At 36.3% G+C, this 16,644-nt stretch overlaps 1 protein-coding gene across 2 annotated transcripts; it reads right to left on the bottom strand.

Annotated features, from left to right (window-relative positions):
- Positions 1–660: 660 nt before the first annotated feature.
- Positions 661–16,289, bottom strand: LOC100732008 (alcohol dehydrogenase E chain). 2 transcript variants are annotated; one of them, XM_063260532.1, is made up of 10 exons: positions 16,097–16,185; positions 14,852–14,877; positions 12,447–12,548; positions 11,938–12,076; positions 10,127–10,214; positions 9,818–10,037; positions 6,865–7,125; positions 4,948–5,083; positions 4,022–4,160; positions 661–1,083 (listed from the first exon to the last, which is right to left on the bottom strand). In XM_063260532.1, exons 4-10 carry the CDS (start codon positions 12,074–12,076, stop codon positions 1,059–1,061), a joined length of 1,008 nt encoding a protein of 335 aa, XP_063116602.1. In that variant the 5' UTR covers positions 12,447–12,548; positions 14,852–14,877; positions 16,097–16,185; the 3' UTR covers positions 661–1,058. The 2 variants fall into 2 exon arrangements, with proteins under 2 accessions (XP_063116602.1, XP_003468082.1); XM_003468034.5 differs by lacking the exon at positions 14,852–14,877 and having other exon boundaries at positions 16,097–16,289.
- Positions 16,290–16,644: the final 355 nt, after the last annotated feature.

The raw sequence follows: 16,644 nt of genomic DNA on the forward strand, positions 1-16,644 counted from the left end.
CTTGTGTAGAGGCAGTGAGACGGAAAAGTCAAAGAATACAGGAAGCTTATGGAATTTATGAGACAGCATTAAAATAGCACATTTTCAAGTCATATAATTTCAAGAATAAGGAGAGAAAAATAAAGTATAAAATTTAAAGACATTGTAGTATAAAAACCTTCCAAACCTGGAGAAAGATATAAATATCCAGATACATAAAGGTCAAAAATCTCTAATCAGACGCAGTTTAGAAATGATTACCCCAGAACATATTATACTGAATTTGAACTCCAAACATTGGTTTGGAGACAAAGAAAGCATCATGAACATAGAGAGAGTTAAAAGCATACAAGGCAATTTCAATATGGCTACCAGCAGATTTGCCAGCAAAGTCATTAAAGGCCTGGTTAAAGTGTATATTTAAAGAACTAAAGGAAGATAACTGGTGACCAAGAATGTTATAACCAGCAAAGCGTTCTTCAAAAATAAGCAAATAAAGAGAATCCCGGGCAACCAAAACCTAAGGGAGTTCATCAGCAGACTGTCTTAACAAAACCTGTTAAAAGGAGTTCTCCAAGTCAAAAGAAAGCATGTTAATGAGTAACACAACAACATCTGAATGCATAGGAGTAACTGGAAAAAGTAAGTACATATTCAAATTAAAACACTCTAATGCTGTAATGGCACTATATAATGTATTTATTATGAAGCATAAAAGACAAAACTATTAACAACATCAGTCACAGTAATTTGTTAAAGAATATATAATATAAAAGATGCAAATTGTGTCAACAAAAATCAAAATAGGTATGATGGAGTTAATGTGTAGATTTGGCTTTGTGTGTGATTCAAGTGTTATAAGCTTAAAATAATCTATTATACCTTGTAAAGCATTTTTTTAATATCTTAAAGAATTTTTTGTTAGAATCATGGTATTCATAAAGCAAACACAAATAACAAATACAATGGAGATTTATTGATCACATTGCTAAAAAATAGTTAATAATGTGTGCCTGGTGATTCAAATGATCTGATGTGAGGAGTCGGGAACCGATTGAAGAGAAGGCATCTGCATCATCTCAAAATGTCAAGACAGTGCGGATACTAAGGGAGAAAGCAAAAGATTGTTCAACACTTGGGTCATTCTCACTCTCCATGCAACTGTATCTCAGTGAAGATTATGTGTGCTCCTATCCACCCCCCCACCCCTTATCCCTGCGGATTAAACCAAGTCAGCCTAACGGTGATTTTTACTTTTCTGGTTCTCTTTTGTTTTCTCCAATCTCAAACTCATTCATAACATCCATATATGACTGCAATGTAGACTTCAATTCTACATTACTACCCTTTGAAAATCACTTTTAGACCCTCCATGCCTAGCATAATGAGCAAAATAAAACAACAGTGGGTAATAACATATAAAATGTTGTTGCTATTTGTCATATTCTTTATTGATTTTCTTCAAGTATTATTTCATTTAAAACTCAAACTAAACAATAATTTTATGAGATAGGATCTCATGTTATTTCCATGCCAGAGATTATAAAAAGTGAGATTTAGAGATTTGGAACTTGTCTTTAATCACACAACTAGTATAGGTGGGGCCCAGGATCAAAACCCAAATATAAAGTTGTCCAAATTAGAAGATAACAAATAGCTTACCTGGAGGAACTCATGGTTTAATAAAATTGCAATCACGTTAAGGCTAAATAAAACTTTGATATGGAGATGTTTAAGGAGTTATAGAATTAGAAAATAAAGTTGATTTATATAATTATTAGAAACTTCATCCTTGGGAATATTGGAAATTGACATTTATACGGGAAATAATGTCCTTTCTATATATCCTCCAGGTGGATATTTTTGCAAATAATATAATACATGTGATACATACAATGTATGAGACATATAATATACATTACATACATGTGTTTAGACAGATGTAAAAATACATGCAGATAACTAAAAGTACAGCAGTGTAAAAATGAAAGTAAAAACAACCCATTGTTCCAGTTTGGAGGTAACCATTGTTCCATTGTGGATTTTTTTGGAAATTTTGTCAATGTTTTCCTAGACATATATGTATTCTTCTTGAAATCCCTGATTTTTTGTATAAAATTGGGTTTTGTATTTTATGAGTCAAAAATAATACTGTGAGAATTTCCTAATGTAATAAAATCATTTCTAAAGATCTTCACTGATTTTTAATATATAGCTGGAATTTAAGAGTTCCATTAATGTTGGGCTTTTAGGATATTTCTAATTTTGATGCTACAAATAACAGTTACATATGTACAAACACACATATAAATATGTTTCCATAATTATTTTCATATTATTTGGACAAAAAAATCTAGATTTTTAAAAATAAAATTAAAAGTTAGTTTCCCAAATGTCATAAAAATTAAATTCCTATAAGCATGACATGAAAGTGGCCAGGTCATTATATCCTTACCAATTCTATACAGTATAATTTTTAATTTTTGCTAATTTATAGGGTTTATTTTACTTAAATATGCATATTTGAATATTAGATATCCTCATAAAGAAGACAAGCATTTTACTGAATTCATTTGTTGCTCAGCATGTCTGATTTTTCTCTATATTTCCATTATTCCCTTCACCCTGAGGATGATGATAACAATAACTAACATTCAGCAATAACCATGCATAACTCTTTAACGACAAAAGCCCACATAGTCTCATGGAAAACAAGCTAAGAAGCACTGCTATGGTAGCTCTGAATTCTGTCTCCTCTGACTATGGCTGGCATGATTTCAGCCAAGCCATGTTCTCACAGCACCTCAATGCTCCCCCAGAATGGTGCGGCTGAGTCTAGTAATCATCATGGTTTGGCAAGCACGGGAAGTAATGCAGGTGGGCTGTAAGAAAAGCAGCCGGTGCTCCCGTGGTTGTCAGTTTCTTTCTTCCCTCAGGAATATGTGTCCGATGAAGTATCTGATACAGTATTTTATGTGAGGACATAAAACTCACGAGAAGGGTAAGTAGCAGAAATGCCTGTGCTCTGGGGCTACACAGAGGGGCTATATGCAATTATTACTACCTATACACATACAACTGCAGACACCAGATGATTTGGTTAGGTGATTGTTAAGTGCAATGTCAAAAGTAGACTATACTAGCTTTTTTATCCTATCTTTGGAGCAAGTGGAAGACTGAACCATTTAAAATAGCATTTGAGCCATGTCTTTACCATAACTTTCTTTGTGACAACTTCTTTGTAAACTACAAAAAGAAATAATAATAGTACTCTGATAGGAAAACTTAGTAACAGCTGTATAGAAAAAGATCAGTGTTATTCTCCGTGTTCTTTTAATGAAAGTTTAGGGAAGTCCTGAAAGTAAGCCCCTGACTTGTAAACTAGGTTCATTCATAAGTCTGACACAGAGAGTCTTATACACCTTTGCCACAAATATACAATATAAAGCATAAAAAACCTAACGCACACATCTACATTAAGTCCCTCACTGTGCTGTACTGCTGTGCACTGTCATGCTGTGCAGAAAACACACAGCAGCATGGCTGTGACAGTGTGCACCAGATATCTGAGCTTCTGCGATTTGTTTGCATCTATGAACGTTCACAATGCAAAGTCCATTGGTATCTGGGAATGTGTGAAAGTGTGCAACTTGAATGTTTGTAAGTAGGGGGCTTTCTGTATAACAGTGACACTTATATGTGGTCAGCATTTAGTGGTCACTCGAAGACTTCACTGATTCCACAGTCTAATTATGATTTTGTGATTCTGATGATTTCTCTGGAAAAAGTAGTGTGCTGTCTGTCATGCAGAAGCTGGCTGGCTCTCATTAGTCAGGTTTGTTCTACAGCAACATAAATTGGCTTCAGCAAGACAGAAGGTACCTCACAGCTGTGCCTTACTTCCCACCACGAGGCCCTAGGTGTTCCATGTGCAAAGATTGAACTAACGGTGGAAAACCACAGTGCTTCCGTTTTCACTCCCGCCTCATTTCTCACTCTCTGTCAGCTGATCCCCTACTATAAACAGAAACTTAAATTTTACCTCTTTCCAGAGCGCAGCAGCTCAAATCCTTCATTTATCTTCTCAAAAGGTGAAATATGGGTTATTAATGGATCCAGTGGAAATTTTTTTGCCATAAAATCAGTCACAAGTTTGGGGACAGAATCTTTACTCTTAAAACCTGAAAATGCAGACAGCATTCTTAGATTCAACTGGGATACGCAGGAGACCCAGAGAGGAGACTTTCAAGTAAAGGTAAACGGAAGCTACAAAAAGTGCTGCATTCTGCAGACTGAGAAGTATGAGATGGAGGGCTTCCACATCGCTTCGCAGTGTTTTTAATGCCTCAAATAAACTAGGGCCATAACTAGCCATACAATCCTTATTAGTTCTTTTGTAGAGAAATTATGTGACTGCCCCAAATCAAGGAACAAATTTACAGTTGCTTCAAAGTGAGCAACAACTACTTGAAGAAAAGAGACCCTATGGTAGCTCCCGTTGTATCGAGTTGTCTTGTGGTGAAATACTATGTTGCTTAAATTGTTCTGTTCTGATCTGCTTTGTTATATTCTTTTTTATCTTAATTTCTTTAAAATAAAAAAAATTTTAAAAAGGGAGCAAAGAGTATGGATGCCAGCTCTGCTCTGCACTTCCTGTGTGTGTCCTACTAGAACATGTAGTGCTATCTGCATTCACCTGCATGAAAAGAGCTGGTACTGCCAGTTCCTGCTTACTGTCTACATTTATTCCATAAATGTGTGCCAGAGAAGTCTGAGCGCCCCAGAAGTCTGTCCTGGGGCTTTCTCTCTGCATTTGTTCCATATCCAACAGTTTTGGATGCTATCAATAAAACAGGAATTTTAATTGCTTTTTAACCATGGTGTTTTTAAAAACATGACCTTCTCACTTATAAAAGGGAAAAAATTCTGAGGTTAATACAAATTTGGTCTTCACTGTTTACTACCTACCACCAAAGATGGCTCCTTTCCAGGTGCGTCCAGTCAACAGCAGCATGGGGTTAACTGAGAGAGTTTTAGCATTAGGAGGGACCCCCACGATGACGCTCACACCACATCCCTGCTCGCAGGACAGCAAGGCAGAGGCCTAGAAAAAATACCAATACATATTTAGCACCCTCATAGTAGATTTCTGACCACCCTACTCATGGTACACAGTATTATATAAAATTTAATTATTTAGGCTGTAACTGTGTGGAACAAAAAAAAAGTGTATCTTTTACTCTTTTACTCTCTCTTGAATCTAGCACTGTTGCTTTGAAAAATGCCTATAAAACATTTTTTGCATGAAAGAATGGATGAATGAATGTCTTCCTTATAAATATGTAAGGGGTCAAATATTGTTACTAATATGTAAAGTCTGGGTTATCAGAGAGGTTGCCGGTTGTTTTATCATAATTCTCAGGTAATATAAGAGTTCATTTTTCATTTCTCTCAATCATGCCTTTTGATAGTGAAAAAGACATAACTATTACCTTTCACAATTTCTTTCTTGTTGGTTTTGTAATTTTTGTTTATAAAAGATTCCTCTATTATCTATTACTAAAAAGGACATGTTTTAAATTACATTTTACTTTCCTAGAATATATCCTGATTTTATTTTAAACTATATTCATTATTCTAGAATCCAAAAAGGCAGTCCCAAAAGCCTGTCCTCAAGGCAGTATTTTGAACATGTTCCTTTTAAGGGTGGTTTACAATCTCCCAAGATATATAATTGATTTGGGCTTTTGATTTTGAAGTATGAAATCTGAAAAAGTAGATATCCTCAGAAAATGTCAGTCTTTTGGAGTCTTCAGATAAAGGACCAGTGCAGCTCTACATGAACAAAGAGAGCATAACAAGGAAAGCTAATGCCTCGGAACAAGTTAGATTTTCTTGGAATAGCCATCATATATGATATATTATTCCAGACCAAAACTATAAAAGCTTTTCACTGGAGGTGCAGTTCTGTGATAGCAACACAGGTGGGATTCCCTGGAGAACCAAATCAAATATGGGGTGTTCTGGCCTCAAGGGACTTAATTCACAGAGTTCCAGAGGACTCTGGTTAGGTGAAACATGGACGGAGAGGCATTCTCCCCATGGCAACTAATACTTCAAATAGTGTGAAAGTAATATCTCATAAATTCCAAGAGTGATGTAAGCACTGCAAACTTGGAAATAGCATTTCATCTTAATGTCCCAGCAGACTTTAATCCAGAGCTCAACCTGTGACAGATGGCATCTCGAGAAACATTTCATAGGCATTCACTCATGTAATCCGTAACAGTACTAGAGATAAACATTATTCTTGGGGGGAAAGGGATGTGATACTACACTGTTGTTTTTCAGAGATTTTTCAGCTTGCTCTGTGCCAGGCATGGTGGTTTGGCTGTGGTAAAATATAGCAACTCATGAATGCAAGTGTCTTCCTTAGGATATATTTTCTATTAGTAGCAGACTTTATCCATTATTTCTTTTGGGTAGTTTTCAAAATTTATTGAAATGTACCTGTAAAAAAAATTTAAACTACATTTGTTAGTAATGTATTTGAAAATCAAGTTTGCTACCTTCAGTATAGAATTTGTGTTATTTATATTTTCTTGTTGAACTGTTTTTACTACAAATCAAGGTAATGAATTGGTAATGGCTCCCTTACAAGATAAACATTTTCCATCAATAAAGAAGAAATATTAGGGAATGAAGGAATGAAGGATTCCTACCTTATGGAATGAAGGATTTCTCATAACCCTTAATTTAACAATCCAAGTAACAAGCAGGATATTCTTTCTAAAATATGTTTACATGTAATATTTACATTGTACTGCCTACAAACATATTTTAGATTGCAGAAGGTAAGATATAAAAGTAAATTTTGGTACATACTATGGTGTCAAGTCGACCAATGACCTCAAAGGAGAAATCCACACCTCCATTGCTCATTTCCTGTAACACCTGCTCAATGGGTTTATCGTAGTCTTGAGGGTTGATGCATTCAGTGGCACCCAACTCTCTGGCCTTTGCAAATTTGTCTTTGTTGATGTCCACAGCAATGATCCTGGCTGCTCCTGCTGTTTTGCAGCCAATGATAACAGAGAGGCCAACTCCTCCCAAGCCAAACACTGCACAGGTGGAGCCCTGGGTGACCTACATTTGTGGAAAATGCAAAAGCAAGTTGATAGTGATTGTCAGAAAGTGCCTAAGCCATATAAAGTGCCAGGCCTTGTCTGCTCTCGGTAGCTACTTACACTTCATGTCAACCTGCCACCAAGCCTCTTTTGGCTATAGTTACTTCATGTTTAAATTGAGGGACTTGAACTAAACCAGTGGTTCTCAAACTTGACTGTCCATAAGCCTCATCTGAGTGCTTGCCACAGCGCATTCCAATTAAAGCAAATCCCCTGACAGGTTAGTCCAGTGTATACCACTGGGACGTGGATTGGATAATCTCTGAGTTCTAATCAGTGACCAATACAATCAGATCCATTGATCGCTTCAGTTTCTGATATATACACAAAAACAATTTTTGGAATAGGATACAAATGAATGAGGTTGTTCCAGCCAACTAAGCTATAATCTAATCACACTATCAATAATTAAATCCTTGCTCAGTTCAGTAACTTTTGGTAGACATAAGCAATGCAATGAGAACAGAAAATAGCTCTGAAGCATGTAAGATGCATCTTTGTTGTAATAAAAAACCTAAACAGGAGAAATTCAACATATGACTTCAAGAAACTAATACTTGAAACCAAAATAATGATTGCGGGTTTTTATCCCTGTTATTTAAAATAAATTAATGAAAAATAATGCAAAAATTAGTTCATATTTTAATAATATTGAAGCTTTTTCCCTGAGCATCCTCTGATTCTGTTTGATGTAGGCTCAGTTAGACTACCTTTTACAACTAATGAGGCCACTGAGCAGCAATTAGACCTGGAAAGACATGCTCTGCACATGCTCCGCATGGCTTACACTGGCTGTGGCTGTTACATGAGCCCAGTCTTCTGTAGTCAGCCTTCAGTAGATAAAATACTGATGCCCAAGTGAACTCCTTGTGAAATTCCCTTAAGGAGGACTACCCACTCATTGCTTCACCAAATGTGTTTAAATACTATGAGATACGACACCATTTTCAACATAAAAATACAGGGCTCGTAAGTGTGATTTAAAAGTGCTAATAATTTTGTGTCATGAGTTCAAATAAAAATTTCAGAAGAGATTCTAGTCTCAGATCAAATATTTTCCAACTGTAAAAATGTGGGTAAACAACTATGTGTCTGGATCTATTTTGTAAAGCAAATGATGCTCTAGCATTTTGGGAAGAGGAGTCTATAATGAATTTCTACTAACACATAGCACTCTGCTGTATGTATGTTGGAGCCAGGGAGAGAGCACTGAAATCTCATAATGAGTGGTGGAAATGGGATGCTTGATTATGTTTACAGAGTAGATGACCCTTGATCAGAGGTTGTTTCAAGTAAGGTTTTGAAAACAGTTTACCTGATTGCTGGACACAGCATAGACAGACATTTTTTGCTCTTAAAAACAACCTTTAGAGTCACTAGTCACTTGCTATTTCATGGGCCAGAGCTGCTGGTGCCTGGCTATCAGTGACAGGAGGCAAGTTTATCTTAAGCTGTCCTCACTGGGATCAGATAGGGAGGAAAATGTTGGCTTGGAGCTTGGGACGGCAGGCCTAGTTGTTTCCTAATTTTTAAAATTGCCGTAGAAAAAATCCTACATGCTATTTACATTGGCTCCCTCAAACCTAGCAGAACCTATTGTCCTGACATGTGCATCTCTGTACTCTAACTGTAGAATGAATGACTAGATGAGTCCCAAGATCTACAACTCAGTATTCTCATGAAAGCAAATAGGTATTAAAAATGAAATCTTTACTTTTACTTTTCATTACCTAATTATCAACACCACTTTTATTTGTGGTGAACAGGTGAATTTCATAGGACAGGTTTTTGGTTTCCTTCTGGGTCTCCTTTTCTATACCCTTTTTTAAAACTTTTATTTTAGAGATAATAAAACCAAGTAAAATAAAACAGAATAAAAGCAATCCAAAGAAACCAGTGTAAGTGACACAGGACTTCAAAACCATACGAAATCAACAATTGTTACCTAATGCCTCTTGATGTCTTCAAAATAGCTACAGAAACCCTCAGACATAGTAAAAATCAAATAAAATAGAACAGAATAGAACCATTAAAAACAGAACAATGAATTCAGTAAAGGACTTCAAAACAAGACGAAATCCCAAATGGCTACCATAATATATCTTGTTATCTTTGAAATAGCTGCCCATACCATTGGATATAACAAAATCAAACAAAACAAAACAGAAATACAACCCAACTCAACAAAACAATGAAAATGATATAGGACTTCAAAACAAGAAGATAGGGAATTAACAATGGCCATCACCTTTAGAGGAGATTCCCAACAGATGCCACACTGCATACTGTTATCCCTTGAATAGATGACCAGACTACCAGCCCCTAGACTCGCAAAGTCAGTGGAACACCAAATTGCAAGCACCAAATTATATTTTACCTCAATAGCTATCGTAGCAGCCTATGTTTCTCCAGATCAGCTGGTCACTTATGGGGTAGGTATGGGGTGGGGCGGGGGACTGGCTCTTCTTGTTTCCCAGCCCACATACTGGAAGGGGCTGGCATCTGGCTGTTCCCCTCAGCAGCCCTACTTTTCCCTAAATTATCAACCCCACAAATCTATGAAATAATCATTGGACCCTGGGAGGAACTGCTTTCCTGTGGTTGCTGGCAGGCTGACTGTTCCTGGCATCCCTGGCCACTGCCACGCCTACCTTGGCAACATTGATTGCAGAGCCATAACCGGTAGAAAATCCACAGCCAATGAGGCAGACTTTCTCCAGGGGTGAAGCTGCATCGATTTTGGCCACGGAGATCTCATCCACCACTGTGTACTGAGAGAAAGTGCTTGTGCCCAGGAAATGGTAGATGGGCTTCCCTCTGCAGGTGAACCTAGTGGTGCCATCTAGCAGGGTGCCTGAACCATTTGACAAACTAGTGAGACAAACACACAAAGGATGTGAGACACAGCACAACTAATGTGAAACCTCATCAGCAGAGCAAAGGAAGGGAAATACACCTACTCAGTTTTCAAACAGAGGTTGTTTTCTGGGTGTTTACAATTTCTGCATTTTCCACACTGGGGAGTAAACAGCGGGATGACTTTATCACCTGGAAGGGAAATATAATAAATATTTTTTTAGTTTCTACCTGAGAATTAATAAATGAAGAATTTAAAGCTTACACATAGCAGCATGTGTCTTTGAAAATTTCTCAAAGAAATAGACTCCAGTCAGAAGAATATCACTGGTCATTGCCTTCAGCATTATTATCCATTTGGATTCTGTGTCTGAAGATATCCAAGGAGGAAATGAAGGTGTAGACAACAACATGGATTAAACATTATTTGCACTATATTAATAGTTAACGTTATTGTGTACACTGATTGTACTTGGAAACTTTATGCATGATTGCATTAAATTCTTAATGAAACCTTAAATCTTATAATTGCAAGTGCAAATATAATTTTTATGAGGTACTGGAAGATGAGATGTTTTTCACAAATTTTATACAATAAAACTAAATAAAAGTAAATGTAATTATTTCAATAAAATTATAAAGATTCAGTCATTGATTACATTAAAAAATGCAAAGTGTGATCATTACTCTTAGCTTTCAAGTATATGCTTATCTTCATTATAAAATGACAGCTTTTAAAAGTCATGGTTTTTTTAGGCTAAAACTAACAAAAATGATACAAAAGAATTCAAGAGATCCCACTGAAAATCTTAACAATAAATCAGGTACTTTCTTTTAGAATAGTAACTGAAATTCAAATAATTTTAGCTACTAATTTATTTTTAAAAATCTATTATTCCTGCTGTAGATAGGGCAGGGCAAAAGAAAAATTGACACATATTATAAATTTATTCTAACTAAAGAAAATAACATGACTTCAAACAAAAACTACACTATTTATTTTCTGTTTGGAGTTTAACAAAATATTTGGAAAAGAGAGAGAGAATGATCTATTGGCTAAACTGATATTTTAGAATTAAATAAAATTTGTCTTTTTAATCATATGGCTATCTTTTCAGTAAAACTAAGAAAAGTTGTTGGACTATCACATTTTATAAACAAACATTATGTGAAGATGATGGTATGGAAATGTTTTGCTAATTCATTATGAAAATACAATGCCACATAATAAAATTAGGATTGTGCATTGAAATCAAACAATTATTAATTTGTAAGGAGTAATAAGTAACATTTTAAAAATGACATTTGTGTCTGCATGCTTCCCATTCTGTTTCTTTCATTTCCTGCCCTCTGCAGTGCTGTGACCGTTTTGTGATCAGCAAGGCAGCCATAGTGGAGAGGAAGTGGTAAGCAGGTCCACTCCCCACCTGACCAGAGATCTTGACTCAGTCACTGCATCACAGCCCCATTTTGTGATGTCAGAATAGAACAGTTTCACATACTAATCCAGAGATCAGGACACAGGCTTATTATGTATTTTCCTTGTCCCATTTGTAGTTCTGTTTGGGTCTTAACAGAGGCAGTGATCTGCTGCACTGATACGGTTATTAGAACATGTGCTCCACTTGGGGCTGGCCCTGTGTGCTTGTGATCCTCATGGACACCCTGCCCTAATCCGGTGCGTGGCATTGACTACAAACTCAATAAATAATTGTTGAAGGAGAAAATACATGGTCATCTGCATGTAGCATGTCTGAATCAGGCAGAGAGAAAGGGAAAGGGGCCACCTCTGGATTCCCAGCTCATCCACCACCCTGTGTGAGCTTTTACTTCTCAGATGCTGCAGTTCCTGATCCAGCCTGGATGATCTTGGCCTCAAGAACCATATCACACATGGTGGATGTGAATTCTATACCTGGCTTTACTGAAGTCACCCCTTCTCCAACGCTCTCCACTATGCCAGCACCCTCATGGCCCACAATCATAGGAAGACGAGCTGCCAGGCTTCCACTGACCACATGGTCATCTGAGCGACAGATTCCTGTGGCCACCATCTACAAATGAAAGAGCAGGCAATCAGATCCAGAAATAACCCTGCCTCTCAGGAGATTTAACATAGTCAAGTTCCTGAAGTTTTGCTTCTAAAGGGTTCCAAGGTCTTGTTTATAATCCATCTCTTTCCAAATACAAAACAGTTAATTATCCTCAAACATATCTAAAACGCTCAACCTTTCTTTTTTTGAATTAAACAATTTAGAATAATTAATCCTGCAAAATGAGTGAGCCTGAAATGTTTGCTTTATGTAATATATAAGAATGCATACTTTTTTATGGAAACCAAATTTATAGATTAACACCACAGAAATATCTGAAATTTTCTGAGTTCTTAAATCTAAAATAAAATAGAAATAGAAAAGCTTTCACCTTAATACGAACTTCATGGGCCTTTGGAGGTGCGACCTCCACCTCCTCAATGGAGAAGGGTTTCTGTATCTCCCACAGCACTGCTGCTTTGCATTTTATGACCTGGAAAATCAGACCAAAAAATGCTACCAATGATTGTATCTCTTCACCTTTGTACATGCAACATCTAGCCCCACGCCCATTTCTAACACATTCTCTTCAGAAATAAAACTTCTGGTTTATAGAATAAAATGTCTTTAAAAACGTGAGAAGCAGTAGAATAATGATAGAGAAATATAATTATCTTTATAAGATATTGAGATGAAACAGAACACATTCTTTTAAACTATCCTTATGTTGTTCTTCTCAAAAGGTTTTAGGACATCAGTATTCCTGATACTTCCTTATTGCTATCCTGGAGTTGGTGGTTTATCTACAACATAAACATAAAGTTTTAATTATCATTACTTTACTGACAGTGGCAGTGTCTGCTCATATAATGTCTGTTTCTCCCTTGCAAAATTTTCTACATAAGCCAAAAGCTGAAAGGACCTGATTTTTTTGAAACAAGATCTTGCTATGTACTTCAGGCTGGCCTTGAGCCCACTGAACTTATTATGTAGCACAGGCTTATCTCAAACTCTCAGCAATCCTCTTGCCTCAACCTCCTGAATGCTGGGAATTACAGCCACCATGCGTGAAAGGCACTGATTTCATTTTACTAATTTATTTTTTTCTGAGACAGGTCTCCTTATGCAGTTCAGTTTGGTTTAAACTCACTATGTAGCCCAGGTTGCCCTCAAACTCACGGTGATCCTCCTGTCTCAGCCTCCCAAGTGCAGGACCCAATTTTAAAATAACCTCATACTAAGCTTTCTGCAAAGGATGACTTCTCCTTTTTATGTTTGTTTATGTCTCCTCTGGAATTTTCTTTCAGTACCAGTTTTGTGTGACTTTTTCTTATGTTACTACTGTGAAACAGCTTTGACAGGCTGTTTTGGGCCATTTCCAGACTAGAGTTAGGCTAAAATTACAGAGGTGAAGGTAGTAGTAGCAGAGGTATTAGCTATGTGAGTGTGAGTGTGTGTGCGTGTGTGTGTGTGTGTGTGTGTGTGTGCGTGCGTGCATGCATTAAACTTTTATCCACACGTACCTATTTCAAAACTGACTAGAAAACTACCAATTTGAATTTCTTGATATCTCATCCTCCACATGAATGTTCCTCAAATATGAATGCATGTTTTCAGTGTTTACAAATAAACCATAAAACCTGTCTTTACTGTGGTAAAACGTGCAAGTAAAAGGGCCCTTTTTCAGAGAGAATTAGCATAACTGTAAATATGATAGGAAAATTCAGTTGGGATTTGTTCTTCTGACAATTGATGTTCACTATTTATTTGTCAAATCTGTTTGCAGAATGTGCACAATAGTCAATCCAAAAATAAAAATGAGATACTTGGAAATGATAAACTAATAACGCATAGGTCCTGATTATTGGGGACCTTAGTTTTGACAGGCACAGTGTGGCCCATGCTACTGAGAAAGCAATGGTGAACTGCTTTATTTCAGAGATGAAAATGTTGAGATTCAATTGATTCAACAGTTGAATGATTTTTCCAGTTTTTCCAGCACCAGTGAAGGTATTTGGCTCCTTTGCCAAAGATAACATGCTATGTTTGGAGTTGTTTCTTCATCTTCTACTCTGTCCCTCTGACTCTCAGGTCTATTTTTTTTTCCAGTATCATGCTGAGTTTATCAGAATTTCTCAGTATAATTTCACGTTAGAAATTGTGGGTCCCTGCCTTGCCTGGGTTGCCCAGGTTTGATTTTGCTATTCTGGTTCCAAATGGATTATGTGGTTGTTTTCTCTAAATGGCGTATCTGTGAGATACGCCATTTGAACTTTGATTGAGATTGCATTAATCTGTATAACAAATTTGGAAGTATGGCTATTTTCATTCTGTTGGTTCTTCCTACCCCAGAGCAAGGGATATCATTCCATTTTCTGATATTCTCTTCAACCTCCTTTTTCATAGTGCTGTAGTTTTCAATGTAAAGGTGTTTTTGGTTTGTTTGTTTGTTTGTGTTTTACTGCCTCCATTAGATTGATTCCTAATCGCTTTATTTTTTGGATACTGTTGTGAAAGGTGTGGTGTGGTTTCCCTAAGTTTTCTCTCAGTGAGTTTGTGTACAGGAATGTTATTGATTTTTGAATGTTGACTTTGTATGCAGCTCTGCTACCAAATTTTGTTATTAAATCTAGAATCCCTTGGTGGAGTTTTTGGGGTCTTCTATGTAGAGTATCATGCCATCTGCAAATAATGATAATTTAACTTCTTTATTTCCTATCCTTATTCTTCATATTTCTCTCTCTTCTTTGATTGTTCGGATTAATGTTTCCAGAACAGAGATCAATCCAGTGTTACCTTTCTTCTGCCACCATGTAACAAAACTAAAATAAAAACAATGATAACAATAGTAACTAACATGTAGTGACTAATTTCTATGAAAAGATACCCTTCTATATGCTTTGTAACACTAATTTAGTGAATTGGCTCAACTTCTTCATGAGACTGATATTTCCACCATCATTTAGTGTTGGAGGAAAACAAAATGCAAGAAGAGGAGTACATGAGAAGGGCTGCCACGGAGCTAAGCGATCTGAGAAGACTGACGGCTTATCACTTCAGTTATTATTTTCCCTGATGTGCTTTTATATATTTTGTTCTGGGAATTCACTATTTCCTTTTAACTGATTATTGGTGAATTTAATTTCTATTTTTACAACCACTTTTCTTTTGAAATTATAATTACTATCCAGTAATGTGAGGTAGAATAAGAACACTGACACCCAGCCACATGTGTCATTTCCAGCAAGTCTTGTGACATTGTTCTGTCACACTGTGTCTGACACCTCAGAACTGTGGAGAGAGTTCACATAACAAGGTGCTAGATGGAGTGACTCTTTCCTCACACAGCAACTGTCTTGAGGAGGGTTGCCCAGGCTTTTGAAATTAAGCAACTAAATAGCATGAATTAATTATATTGAATGGCTGCATGCTGCTCTCTGTTCTTTAAATACAGTAAACAAAAAAGTTCATAAAAATAGAACCAAATATCCATGTTCCCAGTGTTAACAAGTGCTTCAAGTTTTTCAGTACTAATTTTCCACAAAATCTGATTGACTTTTGTTTGGAGAAATTACTGTTTTATAAGATTTCTCTAGAAAGTCCTCTGAACTGAATTCCTCTAATGTATCTCCTCCAAAACTTAATATTCATATATTCATAGGAAGAGTATGATTATAAAGGCACATATTATTTAAATTAATGTTTATTAATATAAAGACAACTTTGAATAAAGACTTTTCTAATGTTACACTTACAAATCAGTCACAGTTAGTCTGGAATAAACGAACACTAATAAACTGTTATTCAAAGGAGGAAATACTACTTCATTAGTCCAGATTACTTACATTCTGGTTAATGATATTCAAGGATAGTTTATTTCTGTTATAGTCCAGTATTCATCACATAGTATATACTGTACACTATATTTCACTGTAAATTATTTCTAATGCAGATGTTGATTTTATATTACTCGTCAAAACTGTATCATTTTATGTATCATGAATGAGAATATACTTCCAAAAGTAAAATCTTTTTGCTTACTTTTCCTGCAGTACTCATCGTTGTTTTTGTCTCCTCTGCAGGTCAGAATGATGAATTCCTGGGCTTCTTTCCTGCTCCAGTACACAAAGCAAAAGTGTTGCACAAGTGTTCAGCTTGCTTAAGTAACAGCCAGTTTCACACACGTGATCTGGCATTTCAGCTACGCCTATCAGTGTATTCTCATTCAAATCAAGTCAAAAAGAAAAAGAGACAGAACTATCTTTCAAAACTGACTTGTGACACATCAATTGCACAGAAAACTTTGACTTTTTTATTAAGTAAAACACTTCCTTATACTTTGCCTCTTTGCCTCTCTTTTTCTTCCCCCCTGTTATTCTTCCCCTCCCTACATCCTCTCTTATCTTATTCCGCCTCCCAGCGCTACTTAGATTAAAGTTCTCTTCTCCTTTGTCTTCACTCACTACAACTTTGAATCCACAAGGTACAGTGAGGATAAAACTGTAAGGAGTGTGAGTAATGAACTAAGAGCAAGATTCTGGAAATGCTGATAGCTCCAGCATGCTCCTTTGGAGCAGAGAAACAGACAC

The sequence above is a fragment of the Cavia porcellus genome, unplaced genomic scaffold, assembly GCF_034190915.1.
Source record: "Cavia porcellus strain 051 isolate PalLab524CR breed Dunkin Hartley unplaced genomic scaffold, mCavPor4.1 scaffold_14, whole genome shotgun sequence".
Classification (NCBI taxonomy): domain Eukaryota; kingdom Metazoa; phylum Chordata; class Mammalia; order Rodentia; family Caviidae; genus Cavia; species Cavia porcellus.

Coding starts and splice junctions, on each gene's coding strand:
- LOC100732008 (XM_003468034.5), bottom strand. Junction 12,077..12,446: donor CCCATGAAGTTCGTATTAAG/GTGAAAGCTTTT, acceptor TTTCATTTGTAG/ATGGTGGCCACAGGAATCTG. Junction 5,084..6,864: donor TTGGTCGACTTGACACCATA/GTATGTACCAAA, acceptor TATTTTTTCTAG/GCCTCTGCCTTGCTGTCCTG.